At 30.5% G+C, this 24381-nt stretch overlaps 2 protein-coding genes across 19 annotated transcripts in view; one reads left to right on the forward strand and one right to left on the reverse strand.

The window, feature by feature from the left end:
• The window catches only part of LOC143201127 (lysozyme), a 30439-nt gene extending 24051 nt beyond the window's left edge, over window positions 1-6388 (forward strand). For all 15 annotated transcript variants that reach the window (XM_076411988.1, XM_076411989.1, XM_076412000.1 and 12 more), the window contains exons 3-5: window positions 2559-2647; window positions 2732-2795; window positions 6059-6388. In XM_076411988.1, coding sequence (XP_076268103.1) covers window positions 2559-2647; window positions 2732-2795; window positions 6059-6189 — 284 coding nt within the window. In that variant the 3' untranslated portion in view covers window positions 6190-6388. The remainder of the gene's footprint in view (window positions 1-2558; window positions 2648-2731; window positions 2796-6058) is intronic.
• Window positions 1-24381, reverse strand: part of LOC143201126 (uncharacterized) — a 176110-nt gene that overhangs the window by 56365 nt on the left and 95364 nt on the right. For all 4 annotated transcript variants that reach the window (XM_076411981.1, XM_076411983.1, XM_076411982.1 and 1 more), the window contains one exon: window positions 6382-6454. The gene's annotated coding sequence lies outside the window, so the exon portion shown is untranslated. The remainder of the gene's footprint in view (window positions 1-6381; window positions 6455-24381) is intronic.

Raw genomic sequence — 24381 nt, forward strand, 5'->3', positions numbered from 1 at the left:
TTACTAACATCATCTGTACAAACTCCAACCGACATTTCTATTTTCAATTTAACATTTTTGCAATTCAATTGACTATTGGTATTTATCTTTTATGTTTCGTGATTTATTCTTACAATTTTATTACTTACTTTTCTTTACTCTGGGCTTACCCGTAGTATTTCTCTTCTTATTCTGCTAAATATATTTTCCAAATCAATCTTTGAATGGAATATCTATTTTCTGTAGTTTTTTGGTTTTGTGTTTTACTGAAAATTTGAATACATTTTAACTAATTATGATTTTGGTAAATCTAATTTAAACCGTTAATATTAAGGTTGATGACTAACTTTCTATACTTTTAAACATGTGAGATTTATATATAAGTAATATCCAGGAACTGAACTCTATTAATATAACTAATTAATACGTAACATACTGTATACCAGGAAAATATAATGTAGTTATATAGAGCTCGAATTAAAAATATGTATTCTTAATTATACTTCTTGCTCTTAAGCTGATATGGTAATAAGAAATGTTTGTATTAATATTTGCAAAATAAATATCCTTGACAGTGGCAGTAAATCGCGTTGACCCATGTAATTTAGTATCTTTAAATAACCAAAATTCGCTTCTAATAAATCTAAACTTTTAAAATTTATTCCGCATAAGATAAAGCATAGAGTGCGAGACTGTTTTCATTTTTAAATCACCTTCATTCTTTTTTAAATTTACACAAATATTTAAATAGATTTACTTGCTCTATTGCGATGTTTTCTTTATGTTCTCTATTACGTCTTCAACTTGGATATTTATTATTTTTGGTTCTCCCATCACCGTGGATTTTGGTTTACTTTTATCCATTATCATTCTCTATTCTCTTTTTATCATATTTCATTTGTTTAAGATTTTCTCTAGGTGGTCAGGTATGTCAGTTGTTGTTACTAACATTATCTGTACAAACTCCCACCGGCATTTCTATTTTCAATTTGACATTTTTGCAATTCAGTTGATTACTGGAATTTATTTTTTATGTTTCGTGATTTATTCTTACAATTTTATTACTTACTTTTCTTTACTCTGGGCTTACCCGTAGTATTTCTCTTCTTATTCTGTTAAATATCTTTTCCAAATCAATCTTTGAATGGAATATCTATTTTTTGTAGTTTTTTGGATTTGTGTTTTACTGAACATTTGGACACTTTTTAACTAGTTATGATTTTGGTAAATCTAATTTAGAACATTAATATTAAGGTTGATGACTAACTTCCTCTAGTTTTCCAAAAATCTGACCATACTTTATTTATAAGTAATATGCAGAAACTGAACACTATTAATATAACTAGTTAATACGTGACATACTGTATACCAGGAAAATATAATGTAGTTATATAGAGCTCGAATTAAAAATATGTATTCTTAATTATACTTCTTACTGTTAAGCTGATATGGTAATAAGAGATGTTTGTATTAATATTTGCAAAATAAATATCCTTGACAGTGGCAGTAAATCGCGTTGACCCATGTAATTTAGTATCTTTAAATAACCAAAATTCGCTTCTAATAAATCTAAACATTTAAAATTTATTCCGCATAAGATAAGGCATAGAGTGTGAGACTGTTTTCATTTTTAAATTACCTTCTTTCTTTTTTAAGTTTACACAAATATTTAAATAGATTTACTTACTCTATTGCAATGTTTTCTTTATGTTCTCTATTACGTCTTCAACTTGGATATTTATTATTTTTGGTTCTCCCATCACCATGGCTTTTGGTTTACTTTTATCCATTATCATTCTCTATTTTCTTTTTATCATATTTCATTTGTTTAAGTTTTTCTCTAGGTGGTCAGGTCTGTCAGTTGTTGTTATTGACATCATCTGTACAAACTCCCACCGACATTTCTATTTTCAATTTGACATTTTTGCAATTCAGTTGATTACTGGTATTTATCTTTTATGTTTCGTGATTTATTCTTACAATTTTACTACTTACTTTTCTTTACTCTGGGCTTACCCGTAGCATTTCTCTTCTTATTCTGTTAAATATCTTTTCCAAATCAATCTTTGAATGGAATATCTATTTTCTGTAGTATTTTGGTTTTGTGTTTTACTGAATATTTGGATACTTTTTAACTAATTATGATTTTGGTAAATCTAATTTAAACTGTTAATATTAAGGTTGATGACTAACTTTCTATACTTTTAAACATGTGACCATACTTTATATATAAGTAATATCCAGGAACTGAACTCTATTAATATAACTAATTAATACGTAACATACTGTATACCAGGAAAATATAATGTAGTTATATAGAGCTCGAAATAAAAACATTCATTCCTAATTATACTTCTTGCTCTTAAGCTGATATGGTAATGAGAAATATTTATATCAATATTTGCAAAATAAATATCCTTGACTGTGGCAGTAAATCGCGATGACCCATGTAATTTAGTATCTTTAAATAAGGAAAATCCGCCTCTAATAAATCTAAAAGTTTAAAATTGATTCCGAACAAGATAACGCCTAGAGTGTGCGAGTTTTTTCATTTTTAAATCACCTTTTTTCTCTTGTAGGGGTTTGTCTTGTGGAAAGCGAGAGTGCAAAAAATACATCGAAAGTTACGGACAAGGCCGACCGTAGCAAATCTTTGGGGCTCTTCCAGGTGAAATATTTTTTCTGCTTTATAAAAAAACCTCCGCAAAATGCGGGGGAAAGAATCTTAAGCTAATGGATGTTTCTGTTTTAGATTAACAGTAAGGAATGGTGTAAATTCTCCACTGCTGGAGGGAAATGCTCGATGAAATGCGAAGGTAAACATTAATTACATTATTAATTAATTTTCTTTTTTATTTAATGTTAATTACACATTAATATTTATCAAAAAAAAAAAGCACGGAAAAGTAAATATTTAGGGATTATTTACAATTCTAATTAATTTGTAGTAATTATATATTTTTTATTAATATTTATGTCGTTTCCATTAACATAATGTGTTGGACCAAGGTGATATTCGGCTCTACCGTAATCAAGAGGTCTCCATGATTTTCTTCGAATGGATTATCCCAATAGATCCACTTTTTATCACTAGTGACAGTACGATGCAAAGAATCTTTCTAATCTTTCAATGTCACTTAGCTTCAGTTCATACGGCACAAAATATCCATGCTCTTAAATCATTCGCATGTTCTTCAAACGGTTGGAAATGGTTTCTTGTGTTACTCCCAACAATTTTGCATATTCTTCTTGCGTTTTACATGAATCATCATCGAATAATGCCTTCAAATTGTCAACTTCAAATATATTTGTCTGTCCAGAAGGCCTTTGGTGTCAGAATCAACATTTTTAAATAGTCAAAACCAATAGTCACATATAAAAATCGAAGAATGGTTACCATAAGCTTCACAAAGTTCGATTCTTTGATCTTCAGCAGTCTTTTGGTGAAATTTAAATAAATAGTAAAACTTCCGGCAAATGCGATTTACTCGGTATAACTGTAATGCTATTTAATATGCAGTAATACCATCTGTTGTCGCAAAAGCATTCATTCACAATTTCAAATATACATGATAGTGAAATACTGGCCTATCACAATGAAGTAGATCCAAGCTATCAAATGAATGACCATCAAATATATATTAATAGGTATTTTGGGGTACTCTGGTACCACTAAACTAACCTACTAATAATATCTTGAATTCTTTGGATAATTACTCATGACGATGATTATATTTATATTATTATAAGTAAATAAATAAAATATTTTATTGAGAACAGAAAATATAACAATGCAGATATGATAATGAATTTCATAACAAAATTAATATCTTTGGGTTTTCCATGTTCATTACTAATTAAATGTTTGATATAACAAAAATTATTTTTATTCCCGCTTAAGTAATATCCTTAAGAAAACCTGGAAAGGTTAACTTGTAGATAAAAAAAAGTTGAATGCTTTTTTGTCGCCGAATCGTACTTTTTAACGTCCGAACTTAGATAGCTTTTTGTCTTTTATTATTCGACTAATTAGTTTAATGTTTGCAACAACAATTCCAACTTTGGGGAGGTAGTAAAGTGACAAAAATCTTGAAATACTTATACCAATTGAAGTACTTACGACTGTACAACGGTGTAGTGTTCTCTTGAGAACTTACGGCGCCATCCCTTCGCTTTCGACTTGAAAGTTTCGAAGAGAACACTAATGGTCATATTTAATATTTAAATGTAGCTTAGCTGGTGTATAATGATCATATATCAGTTAAGTTGGAAACTAAGACAGTTACACAGTTCTAATTACGATGTGTAATTCTATAACTATTTGATTTGGAAATATATAGGGTTGGTTAAAAAGCAATTTCGGTTTATCCATGATTTTTGAGGTAATTTGTTATAGTACGTTTTATTTCATGTCGGCAACGTTACCATTGTTGTTAACATTATTAACGTTATTAACGTTAACATTTATAAATGGGTTGTTATTGCGAAACGCTTTTTAATGGAGATGTTTTAGTACCAGAATAGGACAATAATCTGTTGGAAACTATTCAGACATTGTACGGATATATTCCGCAAAAAAACTGCAGATGTTTTAAGAGCAAATCATCTCAACACTAGTGTGTGTGGAGTTCTAGATGAGAAACTAAACCAAGTGCATTACATTAATATGAAAGTTTTACAGATACTGGAATATATGGTAGTAGAGTGAAGCGAGATCAGGGCTGTACTGTGGATGCCCCAAAATTTCTCAGCCAATCTCTCTCAATTTATGTATAGCCATTAAAGATTCTTGGTGCATAATGTTACCATGATGAAAGGTACTTCTCTGGACGTCACCTATGATATTTTCTGTACACATACAGCCCTATATTTTTTTACTCCTAAGATTTATCTTAAAAATCGGTACAATGTATTATATTCAAAATATTGTCCATCAATAGCCCCTACTTTTCACAATCTTTCAGGACACATATGTGGGAACAAATAGTCAGAAAGAGCAAGGTCTTAAAATACGTTGTGTGATATGATTTTCGCTGTTTTTGCAACATGTTATCGAACGTTGTCACGCTAAAGACTAGCATTGTGGTGTCTGCTCGTATTCTGGCAATTTTTCGCACAGTACTTGGCTCGAATGCATCAACTGTGGTCGTTAGCGATTCCCGTTGACGGTTTCATCAAGCAATAGCTCAAATCATTTACATATCTTTGGCTCTTCAGGGCCCAGCAAAAAGAGCCTTGGGTGTCAATATAGGCACTATTAAAACGTTGAAACCAGTATCGACAAGTTGAGATCTATGGAGTTATGTTATGGTTACCATAAATTACATAATAACATAAAAAGGTAAAACTTCCCGCAAATGCGATTTACTCAGTACAAATTCAGGCATTTTCAACGCGCTGAAGAAATGTTTTGTTCACACTTCGATAAAATGGCTCATATTGAAAAGTGTGTGGATTCAATATGAAGTTGATTACAAATGTACCCGATGCGATTTAATACATAGACACCATCTGCTGTAAATCCTTTAAAATTAATTTATGGACCTGATGTATATACATAGTAAAACAGATATTTCAACAAACTAAACAAATATTTCCTCAGTGATAATTATTTTCTAACCGACTTATTAGATAAATAGGTTTAGGTAGGTATTAAGCTAAATGTGTGTGTGTATATAGTTGAATATAAAATACGTGTAGTAGATAGGTTAAATAAGGATTTTGGTTACTTGTATTTAGTTATTACAACGATCAATACGTAAATATATTATTTTAAAATGTTTTTTTTGTGTTCAAAATCTAAGTTTGATTATTTTTTATTATTTTTATTTAGTTATTAAAACGGTTATTATGTACATATATTATTTTAAAATGTTTTTTTTGTGTTCAAAATCTAAGTTTATTATTTTTTAATTTTAGTTCCTTATTAACTTTTGAAGTCGAATCAATGATTTTATTAAATTGGATGGATGAATGATTATATTTTTCTTCCATTTGAGTGATTAAAAGAACGAGAAAATATTTTATTTAGTTACACCTAATTCGCTTTACTATTTTTACTATTTCTGTTTTGTTTTAGATCTACTGGATGAAGACATTCGCGACGACTCCGTCTGCGCCAAGAAGATACAGCGTGCTCTTGGATTCCGTGCTTGGGACGGTTGGTTTCGGAGTTGCTATCGGCGGAACCTATCCATTCCACCTTGCTAATGTCTGTATGACTCCAATATAGTACCCTAGGGACGCTTTATTATCGACTTAATCAATCCATACTTAATCAGGTAGTCGGTACAGTTTTATGGACCGAAATAACTTTATTAAAAGCATTTATATAATTTAATTCTTATGAAATATATTATGCATTGGGAGGTGTACTGTGTAGTATATCAATAAAATACTTACTATTTAATGTTGTTTGGCATTTCACAATATAAATGTGTCTAAGTACTGCATTATCTGTCTTTCAACTTGTCTTCTGAAACAAAATGAAACAAGAAATAAGTAACAGGTATGACTTTAAAATGGATACTATGAAAGTAAAAAAATCAAAAAAATATTGACTTAAAATAATAACAGTAACACAAAAATTCAATAAATAATTGTATTTGTAAATTAGTTGCAATTAGTATGTGATTACTAAAATTATCGTGGAAATAAAATAAATAAATAATTGGCATAAAAATCCGGGTTAAGTTAAACACCAATCGATCTCATCTGTATTATTTAGTTGATATTTCATTGTTATATAACATATGTTAGATAGGAATATAAAAAAGCATTTTTGCAAAAAAATAACTAAAAACATGTCTACAGAAAAATATGTATCTTATATTTATTAGCTTGTTACATATAAATTGTTAATCTATACTGAAATAAACAATTAGTACTGTTAGTGTTCCTTATCAATATATATTTTAGATCTTCGTGGCCTTCCTATGTTCATAATAATAGGTGGTCCCGCTACCATTTTAATTGAGCGCCATCTTGGTTATGTGACGTTTAGCTCAGCTTTGCTTTAACCATTGTGTTGCCATTTAACCATTTAACCATAATTTTATTTTGGATAAATATACGCCACAAGAACGAGCAGAAATAGTGACAATATATATTGAAAATAATCGTTCCATTATTGTCACTTAGCGGAAATTGCGTCAAAAATATATAAATCATCCAGTTCCTCACAAAACCACAAGTTATCGTTTACATGCGAATTTTCGACAGTATGCTACGGCAGCAGACGGCCCTTGTTCAGGCAATAAAACTATTAACATTTGTATTTAATGCTATGCTACGAATTAATTACTTCCCTTGTATCTAGAAAGTAGCTAAAATAATAATCATTCTTAAACCAGGAAAAATACCAGAAGATGTGACTTTCTACCGACCTATAAGTTTCTTACCGATAATCTCGAAAGTTTTCTAGAAATTATACATAAAGAAGCTAAATTATATAATAGAAAAAAGAAAAATTATCCCAGAACATCAGTTTGGCTTTCGCAATAAGCATGGGGCTATAGAACAAGTGCATTGACTTGTAAACAAAATAAACACTGACCTAAATGCCAAAAGATCTTCGGCTGATTTTCTAGACATATTTCAGGCTTTTGACAAAGTATGGCATACGGGGTTGCAGGTTAAACTAAAGAAACTTCCCTCTCATCCGGACTATCAGTTACTAAAATCGTATCTCACCGATTTTTATCTTATCTATTTGTATCTCACAGAAATTTTATTGTAAATCAAAGCGATGAACATACCGAATTAAATCCCATATATTCAGAAGTTCCTCAACGTAGTGTACTGGGTCCAGTACTGTATATTCTTTATATGGTCGATCTGCCCACCACAAAAATAACTACTGTGGCAACATACGCAGACGACACAGCAATCTTGGCATCCCATGAAAACAAACAAACCCACCTGGAGCAAATACAATTATGGTTGAAGACATGGCGCATTAAAGCCAATGAAACAAAATCCACGCATGTAACGTTTACTCTGCGTAGAAGAACATGCCCACCAGTCAATATCAATCATCGTCAACTCCCCCAAGCAGAGCATGTTAAATATCTTGGTATGCACTTAGATCGACGCCTAACCTGTAAGAAGCACATGCTCTCTAAATGGAAACAACTTGGATTTAAACTATATCAAATGTATTGGCTCATCGGGCGCAAATCCAAGTTGTCATTACATAACAAGGTATTGCTGTATGAGTCTATACTCAAGCCCATTTGGGCATATGGAATCCAACTATGGTGTACCGCTAGCAAATCTAATATATCCATCATCCAACGGTTCCAAAATAAAGTCTTGCGTGCCATTGTTGATGCTCCGTATTATATTTCAAATAAAGTAATGCAACGCGATACTCCTCTAGAACCTATAACGAGTGTAATTCATCGTGTTTGTGTGAAATACATCGAAAGGGTGTCAGTGTATCCCAATGTACTCGCTAATCGGCTAAATATGCGACGTGATAGTGAAGTGCGTAGACTAAAACGTTTAACACCACCTGATCTGATTACTGGACATATGTAGACTTTAAAATAAGCTTTAGAATAAGATTAATTAATTAAGATAATATTTTATACAGAAGATTGCTTAATGAAGTGATTTTCTACATGCCATGTATATATAATATATACATAAGAAATACTTATTGCCAATAGGGCAGATTGTGGACTCACGAAGAGTAATAAAAAATGCATTATCGTCCAACAAATATTTTTTTAATGTATAGATTGGAATACACCTTAATTAACAAAATATTACGTCAAAAGTGACGTGGATTGAGTACATTACATTACATAAAAGACAAGAAAAATGAAGGTATAGTGCCTAGAAACTTAATATAATGGATATACCTAACAGGAAAAGTGTTCCATCACTGTATCCTGCTTGTCCTGAACTATAATAGAGAAATATATTATTTTTAAATCTAATATTAAATTTTTGATAAAATACATTACTGATATATTATTCATAACATAATATCTATGATACAGAAAGAAGTATGCTCAATATAAAATATAAAGTTATAAATAAAGTATTTTTGTTTTTTTTTATTTCAGTCTGTAACACCCTGATAAATGGTTTAGTATTATAAAGGGAAAGCCCTCGTTAATAGCCTCTCATAAAAACTCCTTGGTGGTTTTTGCGCGATAAATATATTTCTGTGTCGTTAACGTGATATAAATTAATAAATATGACAAATTGCAAATTTTTGTTACGCATATATACTATAAATCTCTAATTAGGAGCGTACATATAATATATGATTTAAAATTTTACAAAAACCGTACGAATTATAATGTAGTAAATGAACACAACATAATTCTTTTCAGTATTTATTGTATACTATACTAATACTAAGATAAAATTGCATAATTTTAAAACAGTAACTTAGTAACATATGACTAAAGGGAAATGAACACGACGTGGTATATGCACTCTTAAATATTTTTATTATTCTTAGTAGTACCAGAATCTGCCAATAACTAAGTATTCAATTCAAGGTCAATAAAAGTTCCTGGTCTGACACACAGATGGCGCTACTAGAATTAAATCTATATGTTTTTAGTCGACCTTAACCCTCAAAAGATACGTGTATAAATTTGACAGCTGTCAGATCATTAGTTTGTCAATTAAAGCATTTTGAGTGAAGCAAGTTTTGTTAATGTGACAAAAAATGGATAAAAAGGAATTTCGCGTGTTGATAAAATATTGCTTTTTGAAGGGAAAAAATACAGTTGAAGCAAAAACTTGGCTTGATGCCGAGTTTCCGGACGCTGCCCCAAGAAAATCAACTGACATGCTAAGTTTAGACGTGGTGAAATTAGCACCGAAGTCGGTGAAAGCAGTGGACGCCCAAAAGAGATTGTTACCGACGAAAACATTTTAAAAATCCACAAAATGGTTTTGAATGATACTAACTTCAAATTCAATTAAATAGCAGACACTCTATAGATATCAACTGAACGTGTAGATCATATCATTCACGAATAATTGCGTATGAGAAAGCTCTGTGTAAAGTGTGTGTTGCGCGAGCTCTCTTTTGACCAAAAACAACGACTTGTTGATGATTCGGAGTAGTGTTTGGAGCTGATCAAGCGTAGTAAACCCGGGTTTTTGCGTCGATAGGTGACAATGGATGAAACGTGGCTCCATCATTTCACTTCGATGTTCAATCGACAGTCATTCGAGTGGACTGCACACGATAAACCCGCGCTAAAGCGTGGGAAAACGCCTAATTTTCAATGACTACGGCCGGAAAAACGGCCGGATTTGAAGAAAAGGAAAGTGCTGTATCTCCAAGACAACGCACCGTGTCACAAGTCCGTGAAAACAATGGAAAAAATCCATGAATTTAGCTTCGAATTGCTTCCTTATCCACTGTATTCTCCAGATCCGGCTCCCAGCGACTATTTCCTGTTCTCACATATTAAAAGCTCCCTGGGAAGCCTATTTGGAGGCAAAGGACATATGATGCTACAAAAATGGTATCGAGAAGTTGGAGAGTCTCTATGACGGTCCACCTACTGTTACGAGAGTGCGATATTGTTAAAAAAAATCGATATATCGATTTCGACATTTTAAAAATAATATCGATATATCAATATATCGGAGAAAAAGAAATATATTTGTTACAAGATGCATAAAAATATCGATATTTTAAAGAACAAATGAAAATAATGAAATATTAGCGTAAAAAATATATATATTTAAATATATTATAAATTTATTAAATATTATATTAAATATCGAATAAATATATATCTAACTAAATTTTATGAAAGATATATCGATATTCTTTCTGCATCTCTAGTCGTGGGTTAGAATTCTGCTAGGGCATGGTCGTAAGTTTATGTTTGTGATTATTTAAAATTTGTGACTGTTCTAGGCAAGAGTGTAAAATCCGAAAAGGAAAATGATCCCAGTCCCGCCAGTAACCACGCTGGGGAAGACCACATGTCTTCTGGGATGATCTCTAAGTTGGTCACTCGCCATTCGGTAGGCTTAATTAATTACCGCTTTATTAATTAGCACGTGCAAGTATCTAATATTCTAAAGATAAAATATTAACTTTATAATTAATTAATTTTAAAAATTGGCCACATTTTTTAAATCAATCTTTCATTATTGATAATCATTTTCATACGCTTTAGAAACAAATTTTCATATATCATTTTATTTATAGTAGCAATATTATACTATTAAAAGCAATATATTTAAAAAAAGACGAATTGCCCCCTCGACACCGAACTTTCCACGGGAACAACATTTTTTTATTACCCCACTTATAAAGCTGTTACCCGGAGAGACCCTTTTTATATTTGGATATCATTGTCAATTCAAAAGGAGCATTCGGGCGTAATAAGTAGCCCCTTTCGAGAGAAATTATATATCGCGGTGTTTATTTGCGTGACCCCAATCCATTTTTGTTTCAATTTTCTTTCGGCCGAAATTGAAATTCGCACGGAAATGCGACGAAAGAAAAAAAGAAGGTAATCGTAAAAATGAATATATATCTAAGTAAGTATAAATTTGAATTTATGGTTACATGGCAATATTTGGTATGTAAAATAGCTTAGGGGAGTTAAAAATTATCTATATTATTACACACAAGGGTGTTTTATATGTTGATTTACATTGTATATTAAAAAAAACTGAAATTTGTCTATGCGAAAAGTACGTTTTCTATCACTAGAATGCTAGACAATATTCATCTTTAGTCATTTGACCAAAATTGAGAATGATAGGCTAATAATCACTGAATATTGTTCTTACCAACAATAGAATCTACAGTAAATTAAGAAGTAGCGGAAATATAGCCAAATATCTTGGCATCACCTTTGATGTTGAACTCTATGTAGTACCTAAATGTTAAGAAATGTTAACATGTTTAGGTAACGAAAAATGTACTAGCTATTGAGTGGATATTTAGTTCTATGATATCTTGAAGCTCTTTCAATTTGCCTATATTTATAAGGTCTATTTAACTATTTTTAGTTGTTTGTTTATCAAATTTACAGTTTTACTATTATAAATTATAAAACAATAACTTTTATAAGATTATAAGGAAGGGACTTTTAAAAAGAAAGGATACGTTTCTCTAAATTGAGTGATTGTAAAAATTAGTTAATTAAGCTTATAAACAAACTACAAAATGTATATTTTTATTACTTTTATGATGTCTGTCTGTCTTTTGATAGTACAGATACTATTTCTAGAAAATCATCTAGAAATTCATCTAGAAATAAGCTTTTACTTCACCAACAAGTCTTCGAACCAGTGGTGTTCAACCTCAAAACCCTTGGTGTTCAATTCTGGGGTTGTACTATCGAAAGTAATAGAAATATTATACAGAGATTCCAAAACAATAAAGTGGGGGGTGTTGTTGATGCTCCATGAAACATTCGTACTGACAATTTGCATCAGAATCTGAAGTTAAAAACTGTCGATAACGTTATCAAGGACTATGCCCAATCCATTAATATTGATCATAGATAATTCATTAGATTACAAACTAGAACCTTTTGATTTTGTTAAGTGATGTTATTGAAGCAAATTGGGATAAAAAATATAGATATATAGATTAAAAAAAAATAAATTATAATAAATTTGATCTTATAAATGTCATATTCTATAAGGGTGTAATTTTAAAATAATTATTGTTATAGAAAATAAAACAATTCATACGAGGACAAATAAAATTTATGTGTGCATTACAATAACAAATTAAAGCTACTTTCTGTTGAAATACGTATGCATATGAGAAGCAAATCTAGATTTGCTGCAATTTTTGTCAACATAGTTGGCCGTAGCATTGTTCTTTAAATATTATCTTTCCGCGTTTCAAAATCTTATATCTAGTAAATTTTTCATGTTTTTTATTCAATTATCTCACTCAAACCATATCGAGTGATATTTCTTAGATAAAAAGCAATCGATCAAAATGACACATATGTCATTGACTAGTTTTTACTGGAAATTTACATGATAAAATTTTATAAGAAAAAGAAAACGAAATTCCGTTTTCCCCAACCATTTAAATTTAATTATTATATTCTCATTATATACATGTTCATACAGTTATAGGTTACGGGATTTGTGAAAATTGATATTCTGGAGTAGTCTTATCTAATAAAAGGATTATATTATGTAATTTAATTAAATACTGGCGAAATAGTGTAGAGATGAAAATTAGATTTAAATTAGCCTCATATCTCCAGTTCCTTACAAGAGATGGGACTTAATTTAATATCAGCTTCAGACTATAATTTTATTAAGGTTAATTTAATTATTTTGTAAAATTATTGCATTTTTTACCAATATTATCTATATTATTAGATGCTTGCGTCTATTCTGATCATAGGTTCACTTTAAAAATGCATTTGTTGTGAAAAATTAGTACAATATAAAAGCAATAAGAAAATATATTTCATGTTTTTTGTTTTATGTTGTATATATGTATATATATATATATATATATATATATATATAAATATATATAAATATATATATATATATATATATATATATATATATATATATATATATATATATATATATATATAAATATATATAAATATATATATATATATATATATATATATATATATATATATATATATATATATAAATATATATAAATATATATATATATATATATATATATATATATATATATATATATATATATATATATATCATTACTTCCATGAATTAAACTAAAAGATAACACAACAAAATATTATAGAAATTATGATTTCTTCTTAAGATATCTAACAAATTCTATCAATATTTTCACTTCAATCAAATTTTCATTGTTTGCTTTTGTTTTGTTAAATGCTTCTATCAAATGATAATTTTTTATTAATGCTACAAAAATTGCTTTTATGACTAATGATGAACTTGTATGCTACATAATATGAAGTGTGAGTTTTATATTTCGGGATTTGGAATAAATTATTTACGAATATTACTTATTTATGTAATATAATATTATTGTCAACACATTTTTCTATTTTTAGGTAACTCGAAAACATTTGTAGCATTTTGAACTCTACATTTGTTTTTTATATACCGGAATGAAAAACCACTGAGTGAATAATATACAGATATATGCTATTTGTGAAATAGGCACTTTTTTTTAGGCAATAGTGCTTAAAAAATTCTTTGTTTGAGACAATTTGGGTCAACATTAGTTTATCCATATTTATTGATATTTATGGCTTCTTATAGTACAATGATCGCGATTAACGTTGACATACTACATCACTCTTTAACAGTGATCCATTGAAAAAACTAAAATTATAGCTTCATTGATACACAGTTACTGGATTAATATGTCCCAATCCGTCCATATATAATATATCTAAATTTATTAAGTATGGTAAAAAAGTGCAGGTGCGTCTGTTACATTTTTTTTCCTGCTCAGTCTTCTTGTTCGCTACGGTTTTCTATCTCTTTTTTATAGTAACCGCCATCTCAGGTTTTCTTAGATTGCCCTCTGATCTCTCCCTTACACTCTTATTTATTTCTTTCTTTCCTTTCTTTCCGTCCTTATTTCCCAAATTTCCTTTACCTGACTTGTGTCTTTCATGAGCTGTAACTGTCTCCATCTGGAGTTGTCTTTTTCTATGGACTCTAACACTAGTTTAATATTGAAATACTTTCTTATTTCTTTCTTCTCATCCTGTCCATCTTTGTTAAACTTCTGCCCTTTATCACAGTGTTAGAGTTAGACTAAAAATGGCTCTTACACTTCTATTTTCGTTTTGATTAATTTTTTATTGTGATAATGAATATAATATTTATAGAAAAGTACAAATTAATGGTGTGCCGGCTTCATTGGCGCAGTGGTCAAGGCGACAGGACCGTTCTCCTACTGCCGTGATAGTCGCGTGGTCAAATCCCCGAATCCACGAATATTTGGGTATGAGAAAGCTCTGTGCAAAGTGAGCTCACTTTTGACCAAAAACAACGACGAGTTGATGATTCGCAGCAGTATTTGAAGATGATCAAGCGTAATAAACCCGAGTTTTTGCATTGATATGTGATAAGAAATGAAACACGGCTCCATCATTTAACTCCGAAGTCCAATTGACAGTCATCCGAGTGGACTGTACATGATGAACCCGCTCCAAAGCAACAGTCGGCTGGCAAGTTTATGGAGTCTGTATTTTGGAATGCACATGAAATCATTATCATTTACTACCTTGAAAAATGAAGGACCATCAACAGCGACTACTACATAGCGTTATTAGACTATTTGGAAGGCGAAATCGCCGAAAAACGGCCGCAATTGAAGAAAAAGGAAGTGCTGCTTCACCAAGACAATGCACAGTGTCACAAGTCAGTGAAAACCATCCATCGTATTCTCCAGATCTGGCTCCAGAGACTATTTCCTGTTCTCGGATCTCAGAAGAACGCTCGCTGGGAAGAAATTTTCGTCGAATGAAGAGGTGATCGCCGAAACTCAGGCCTATTTTGAAGTAAAGGGCAAATCGTACTACAAAAATGGTATCGAAAAGTTGGAGGGTCGCTATAATCAGTGTATCACCCTTGAAGGGAATTATGTTGAATAAAAAAATATTGCCAAAAATATGTGTTTTACTTCGATAGGCCGGGGAGTTTTCAATTGGCCTGTTATATTCTTATATAGCTCCATATATAGCTCCAGCCTATATGTTTATGTTTCCAAATCCGGCATTAATTTTCTTTTTCTGGGTTCTTACACCCTGATATTTAATTTACATCCAAACTTATTGTGACTGTGACCAATATAAGCGGATGATAACATTGGTTTTTTAATAATACCGAAATATAAAAGACAACCCTCGTTTAAGGTTAATCAGAAGAGCAGTTATGAAACTACTGAAAAACAAACCTGAGGAAGGTCTTTCAGTGTGGAAAGCGCAGTTTAGAATCATGACAAAAGGCTTCCAACATATCTCCTCTCTCCTCCCTTTCATTGCAATTACGTTACTACATTAATTGACGTAATTTAGAGTTGTTATTCCTATTTAGATTAGGCGAGACTGGAGAGCTATAATAATGAACTTAATTTAAACTATAACTTAGTTTATCTTGGCCCACTTTTAACTCTGATGCAGCCTGAACTGTATAATGGGCCTTGTAGTATTATGTAATGTATGAGAACACGAGATAAATCGGGGGAGACATGTTAATTTATCCTGCAGAGATATGTTGTGCTTAATAGTCGTTGGTAATATAATACACCTAGTTCATGTACACTTTTATGAATTACGTCAACTCTTTAATAACAATCGTAACGATGATGACGTAGTTTTATTGTTACGGTTAATTTTTGACGTTTTCAATAACTTATATTCCCTATCCTGTGGTAGAATGTTTGAGTTAAGTGTACGCCAGGGAATTCGGACGGTCCCAACACGCATAACATTTTAATGGCGAGCTTTAGTATTCCTGAAATTGAGAGTGTTAAATATAGAATGTGTATTGTACGTTTTCCCTTTGTCAGCTAACAATTATATTTGTTTGTTCTGTCAAATATAATAAAAAATTATGAATGAAAGTATCATGAAATAATTACCAAATATTCAAAAAATATTCTACAAGATATGTATAATGAAATTTGTTAAGTAGAGAATACCAGAAAGCTTAGGGTATAATATGAGGTGATGTATGTATTTTGATCAGCGATATATATTGATGAAACTGGAAAATATCAATGCAAACAATTGTTAGCACTCGTTTGTTTTTAACCGACTTCAAGAAAGGAGGTTGTATGTTCGACTGCATTTTTAATGTATGTTCAAAATTCTTTTTTTATTCGAAAGAGTGCACTTCTGAGGTGGTCCCATTGGAACCATCAGGGTCTGTTGGGGGAAGTGAGGAAATCGAGGGAAAACCTTAAATTTCAAAGGTACGTACAAAGTTTTCACATATTTTTTATCTCAAATAATCAGATATTTGTGTATAATGTTATTGCTGAACTGATGTGACGGAAAATCAGAAGTGATTCAGTGCAAAGTCATTGTTTGCTTTTTAAGCACAAACTATATCATATGAGAAGTCCTAGAAACACTATAGGCAACTGCTTCTACGGTGTAACGGTTAGAGCGTTCATCTCATACGCGAAAGTCGCGGGTTCGATTCCCGGCGGGGACAACAGCTTTTGTTGTTGTTCTAGTTTGGCTAGAACATTCCTCAAATCTCTTAGGCTAGGTAGCGGACCCCGGCGTTTGAAGCGTTCCATATATTAGAAAAGTAAATTTTATTTTTAATTAATTTATTTAATGGATTTATTTCTAGTAGCGCCATCTATGTGTCATGCCGGGGACTTTTCTATTGACCTGTTACTCATAGTACTCATAATGATAATTAATATAGACAGATCAGTAGGACTTCTTCCACATATAGATTAATATTTTATGAAGTTATTTCAGCTAAGTGAGTTGTTCTAGCTTTGCTATAAATAGCAGAATGTTACTGTTCAAGTCATTTCGAACGTTGTTGCATCTGACATCAAATATATGAATTTTAGCGTTAATTCTATGCAATAAGTTTCAATATTGGGTAAAAAGTTTTCGTTATAAATGCAAAAAGCCAGTTTTTAATTTAAATGCCGAGGTAGTTGAGTAAGTTCTAGCGTCTATTCTTCGATGAATTTTGAAGAACCTTGTTTTGAATGACTTGTTCTTGAGGACCTAAGCTTCGAAAATATGTAAAAAAAAATTCAAATCTCTAGACCTTAGTATATTCGAACGAAGTTATTAAAGGAAAAACCATACAACAGACAGACCTTATGTTGCTTTATCGGTTACTAATATGAATAAATTCTTAGAATGGCTTGAGAGGAACGTGGGAAGTCCTATTCACCAGATTTTGTACCTTTAAACTATTATTTGACTCAATGTACTCAGCTCTTTCGAATGAACGGAACTATTGAAAATTGGTTATTAACATTTTTAAACTCAAAATCTTCGTAAAAACTGTAGAGATGGTCAAATTTTGTGGGTTCTTAAGGTGATAGATGAATAAGAAAGTCTTTTTAGATATGTGAAGAATATTTGATTAAATATATGTTGATGGGAGCTTACAATAATTATATTAATGTAATCAAAAGAGCTATTCTAGATAACGTTGTTTTTTTCGTAATAAAATATAGGTAACTAGAAAATCAAACAAACAACCCCGAGAGTGTTATAACCTAAATAAATAAAAGAAGGTGATAAAAAGAAGAAAAAAATATACTTTTCGTTTTTAGAAACAATATTTAATTTAATTTGAGATACTCAAACATTCTAAACGAATTTACGAGGTGTGCTCAAAATATAACGTGATTTTTGAATTATTTCAACATGTCTGTGAAGTATTTACAATCATTTAACAATGTCACCTCTAATTTTTTTGCTAACTATTGAAAGAATAACTCATACCTTTTCATGTTTATTTTGTATAAACAATGGATCATAAAATTTGCATAAAATTGTACTATAATAAATGATATAAACTAAACAGTGTTTAAATTGAGGTGACAGTGAAATATTAGGATATTAGAATGCTGGTTTTGAACAGTTGCATTTTTTAAATCTTGGTTGCTTTGTGGAAACGGAAACTATACTTTCGAACTATATAGAAAGCCGGAATGCACCAATGCCTGATATACAAGGATTTAATTGATATCTAAAATAAAACATTTTCATCTTCATTTGCAAATAATCATGAAGATCTTCATATTAAATTTGTTATGTAATAGGAATTTTTTTTCCCAAATTTAAATTATTTTCGGACATATATCTGCTTTAGTGACGTGGGATCCAAAAACAAAACTGGTAACATGATATTTGAAGTTTGACTGAACTATTGACTTCTATTGTATCAAAGTAAAACTATAACAAAACCTTTCCTAATTATCAAAAAGGTTAAAAAATATCTCGTGTTTAAACATCCATAATTTAGCGAAAAAAATATATTTGTTTTTTTGTATGTAGATGAATAAACAATATGGATGCAGCTCAATAATTACAGTCAAGCATATACTGACATCATGCAGGAAATACTCACAACTAAGACAAGAAAATGGTATTGGGGACTTATCTAGTTGGCATCCTTAATATCGGTAATCTGTATAAAATGTATATCTGTATAACTATATATAAAAATATCGCCCAAGCAATACAAAAATAATAATATAATTTTGTGACATATACAAAAACTTAAATTACGAACAAAACAAATCTAAATTAATATAATTGTTTGGGTTCGGCACCGACTTCAAAATGATCAATTGGTGATCAAAAAGTAGTTAAAATAATACTATAAAAAGATAAATAGGTTTAAGCCAAATTGAGTGTATATAGTAGAATATAAAATACGTGTAGCAGATAAATTAAATAAGGTTTCTGTTTATTTTTATTGAGTTATTACAAGGATTATTATTCACATATTGTATTTTAAAATGTTTTTTTTTATGTTAAAAATCTAAGTTTGATTATTTTTTAATTTTTACTTGGTTCCTTATTTATTTTTTGATGTCGGTTCAATTTTTTTGTTAAAAATGTTTTATTTTTAGTTATATATGTTACCTGGAATTATAAATACTACTATTTTGACTAATTAATGTAGCTTCTCTTAATTTATAAATGTTAATATTAAATTATATATGCTAAAAAACATGTACCAACGATTCTAAAAAGTCCAAGAGGCAGGACAGGTCTTTAATTAATAGATATGTATAAATTAAACAATATAATTTCAGAAAAAGAAACATTCATGTTTTTTTAACACACCTTGTGCCTTTCTGTTAATTTATCTTTTGATGTCGGTTCAATTTTTTTGTTAAAAATGTTTTATGTTTAGTTATATATGTTACCTAGAATTATAAATACTACTATTTCGACTATTTAATGTAGCTTCTCTTAATTTATAAATGTTATTATTAAATTATATATGCTAAAAAACATGTACCAACGATTCTAAAAAGTCAAAGAGTCAGGACAGGTCTTTAATTAATAAATATGTATAAATTAAACAACATAATTTCAGAAAAAGAAACATTCATGTTTTTTTAACACACCTTGTGCCTTTCTGTTAATTTATCTTTTGATGTCGGTTCAATTTTTTTGTTAAAAATGTTTTATTTTTAGTTATATATGTTACCTGGAATTATAAATACTACTATTTCGACTATTTAATATAACTTCTCTTAATTTATAAATGTTATTATTAAATTATATATGCTAAAAAACATGTACCAACGATTCTAAAAAGTCCAAGAGGCAGGACAGGTCTTTAATTAATAAATATGTATAAATTAAACAACATAATTTCAGAAGAAAAAACATTCATGTTTTTTTAACACACCTTGTACCTTTCTGTTAACCTATTAAATTGTTAACAATAAAATTATAAAACAAGATGTTCACTTCACGCTGACGTCAATTAAATTCAAGCAATTTTCAGACAACAAGCAAGAAAATTCCTGATTCGGCCAAACCGACGGGGTTGAGTTTCCTTTATTTTCTATTTAAATATAAAATTAGTGGAAAGCATTAATATATTTTCTCTGGTTGTTCGCTGAGTATATTTAGAAAATATAGCCAGCGAGCATTTGTCACAGTCACGTTTATCTGGCAAAATATCCTTTCGTTCTGTACCGAGTTGTTTTGTTTCATATTTAATTTGGTTATTTTGAAAATGTCGAAACTGTATACTCGCGTAATTATACGCGGTTCTGTTTATTTCGGTTTGGATGACGGACCGGCCTTGAATTGGAAATCTACTATTGATTTAGGGCTAAATCTAATATTTAATTGAGTGAAAAAGTGATAAATATAGCATTTTAATTATAGATTTACACTTGGCGAATGTAATTTTGCAATTAAGTTGCATAATTCTAATATAATATAAAATAATTGCAATAATATTAATGATGTTAAAATATATTAGGTGTATGTATTTATCATCGATATCTATTGGTAAAAATACGAGGTATTAATGAATTTAAATAAGTAATAAATAATCTCATCCATCTTGTAAATTCTTCAATTTGATGGTTTTGACATTTTTCATCATAAAATATATTTTTTAGTAATCTCTTGGAACTTCAACAATGAATCAATTTCCGTTATATAATTTAAATCTTATTCTAGATACTATTCTAACTTATTCTAAAGACTATTCTAACTTGTTCTAGAGATGATTCAATCTCACTCTGTGTGTCTATTAATCAGTTCGTTTGGTAGTTTGGGTTTGAGCCTATAGCACTGCACTCTCATCGCGCACATTTAGCTGTTTGGCGAGTGCATTGGTATGCACTAATAGTCTTTCAGAATACTTCGCACTAACACTAAGAATCACACTAGTTATGGGTTCTAAAGGGATATTGCGCTGAATCAGTTTATTGGAGTCATAATATAGGACATCGGCAATGACTCGCAACATATTATTCTGGAACCTCTGGAGGATAGATGTGTTAGAATTGCTAGTTGTACCCCATAGTTCAATACCATAGGTTCAAATGGGTCTAAGTATTGACTTATTCAACAAAATATTGTTATCTAATAATAAGTTAGATTTACGACCTATGAGCCAATACAAAAGTTCATGATTATTCAATTTTACTGAGGGAAATTGTTCTTCAAAGGGTGTCACATGGGTTAATTTTGTCTCATTTGGTTTGATACGCCACGTTTTCAACCACAATTCGACTTTGTTAAGATGAAGTTGGAGGTTTCTTGTGGTTGATATTCGTGTGATGATAAAACGCCTGTATTGCCAGCATATGTTACAACAGTAGTGTTTCTTGAGGTCGGTAGGTCAGCTGTATACATTGCTTCAGCATATTTAAATAAACTAATTTCTAAGATATCGATCCTATAAAAGCGTAAAAATTATGTTTGTAACCAGGCATATTCGAAACCGTCAAAAGCCAGATCGAATACGTTAACATTTAACCCCCTTCAAAGACATTCAATTGACTTTGGAATCCCGCGGGAAAAATGAATTTCAGGGAATTTTTTGGAGTACATTTTCTACCGAAACGAGAGAATCATCATTGGATAGATCTCTCCATCCCTAAAAATATCTGCTAATCGGTTGCGAGAAGATCAGTTAACCCAACCTAAATTATCGGTATAAGGTATCCAAAGGAGAACCAGTAGGGGACAAGATACGATGTATCCGCCTAATTGGACACTCTTCATACGCAGCCTTTAAACAATCTTCGCATAATTAAACACGACTTTACATACAGCTTTTACATAACCTAAACAATATTTACGCACAATCTTAAAAATCATGCAGTCTTCGTTAACACATAATGTTTAAATAATCGATCAAAGGGGCGCATAGTTGGTGCCACTTTGACAGTGTGATTGTTATCATTACTAATCGTTATAACCGTCTATCTCGTAATTAAGTTAGTGTTAATAAGGTATGTTTAAGTTTGTCAGTTTTTTTCCTTTATAATCTGGAAGAAAAATACACACAACAGTCTTTTATAATTTTATATTAACAAAATTATTAAGTTATTTAAAAAAAAATTCATGTGACAGAGCTCTCAACATCAGTATGGTGATCAATTTTTGTAAATTTAACGATTAAATATTTTCAAAAACGAAATTCTAATATAACGGATTGGAAAAAAGTAATTTCTTTAAATTTTTTTTCAAAACCAATTTACTAATATAAATTTCAAGCACTAATAAAAGATATGCGTGATTTTTGATCAATGACATTCTGTCACTTTTCTGGTAAAACCATGATCCCATTGCCGCAGGGCCTCGTAATTTTGTGGACTACTACCGCGCAATTACTGTCGACTGCTGGAATCATATGTTTTCCAAAAAAATTCGACTGGAATTCAACATGGTAGTGGACCAATCTTATGTACCGCTGCTCTATACCGCTGATATCCTAACAACAAAATAAAGCTCTTTAAATATTTGCCGATGACACAGTTATCATGGCAGAAGATGTATCTCGGTCTAAGGCTATAGAAAAAGTACAAGTAGCGGTCAATAAGACCTACAAAGGGACTAGAGACTGGAAAATTCAGCTTAAAGGCTCTATCTAAAATCTGTCCATGTTAATTTTTCGTTGCAGTGAAATGACAAGAACCTAATTATATCACTTGACGGTTGCCCGATGCCTTAAGCAGAATCAGTTAAATACCTCGTAATACATCTCGATGGTAGGTTAGATTGCTGCACTGGTTAGTCGGAAGATAATCTAAACCTAAAATCAAAGGGGTTGGTTTACCAGTCATTCACAAAGCCAATTTGAACCGATGGGGTTTCATTAAAACATCAAACCAACTAGTAATTCAACGCGCCCAAAACAAAGTTCTACGATTAATTACAAATGCTTATCGCTACGCAACCAACAAATAGTTGCACCATAATATTGAAATCAAATGGATACACGAAGTGATCCAAGATTTCGCCCCAAAACATGTAACAAGGTTGTTAAATCACAGCGACGGGGAAGCAATACAGCTACTGGACAACACGCAGGAATTCAGAAAATTGAAGCGAACCAAACCACAGGAGTGTCTCTGTTGTCTAGTGTATAAGTGTATTCTTAACTTAACTTAAGTAGAGTGGTAGATTTTCATCTAAATATCATTGAAATTGGCGAATATATTGGTACAATAATAGCGCAACAGTCCACTCGAAATTTGGAAATGGTGGTTATTAGTTACTTAACCATATAACCTACTTTCTAATACTAATAACCTAATATCCCATATACTTTCCTACTATTAAATTTACTTAGCAAAAAAATTAATAAATATAGTCGCATATTTAAATGTTAATTGTCACTTTTTCTTCTTATCATTTAAGCATAAGAATATTAAATTGATTATTCCCACAATGATACAAGAAAAATCATCTCAGTTATGTCGATAACCAGATTCGTAAGTAACAAAATGTTATTAAGAAGTATTTAAGAATATTTGATATAAACCACTTACAAAGTTTTACTAAATAACAATACGTGTAGTAATTACGAAACTATTATATTGATATATTTGGGTGCATTCATAGCACAAAGAGGGTCCGTATTAAAATTATTTATTCGGAACACTCACGACATAAATTGAAATGCATTGCATAATATATAACCGTTATGGTATGGTAAATGTACAATCTGAATCGGTGATGACCATTTAATTATTATAATTATTCTAAATTATGAATAGAAGATTAAAGCCACATAGGCATCACAATACGATATATGTAAATTGACGTTATTCAGTTATGGGAACGTAAAACGTTATGAAATATGTCGAAAGCTTGGTCTTGTATTTAATCTGACATATTAATATTTAAAATCGTTTCAGTATATCTAAGTGATATAGTTTATTAAGATATAAGCTACTTCATATTATATCAAAAAGTATGG

This window comes from Rhynchophorus ferrugineus, unplaced genomic scaffold (assembly GCF_030347505.1).
Source record: "Rhynchophorus ferrugineus isolate W39M unplaced genomic scaffold, kcgeb_rfMv2 rfM8, whole genome shotgun sequence".
Classification (NCBI taxonomy): domain Eukaryota; kingdom Metazoa; phylum Arthropoda; class Insecta; order Coleoptera; family Curculionidae; genus Rhynchophorus; species Rhynchophorus ferrugineus.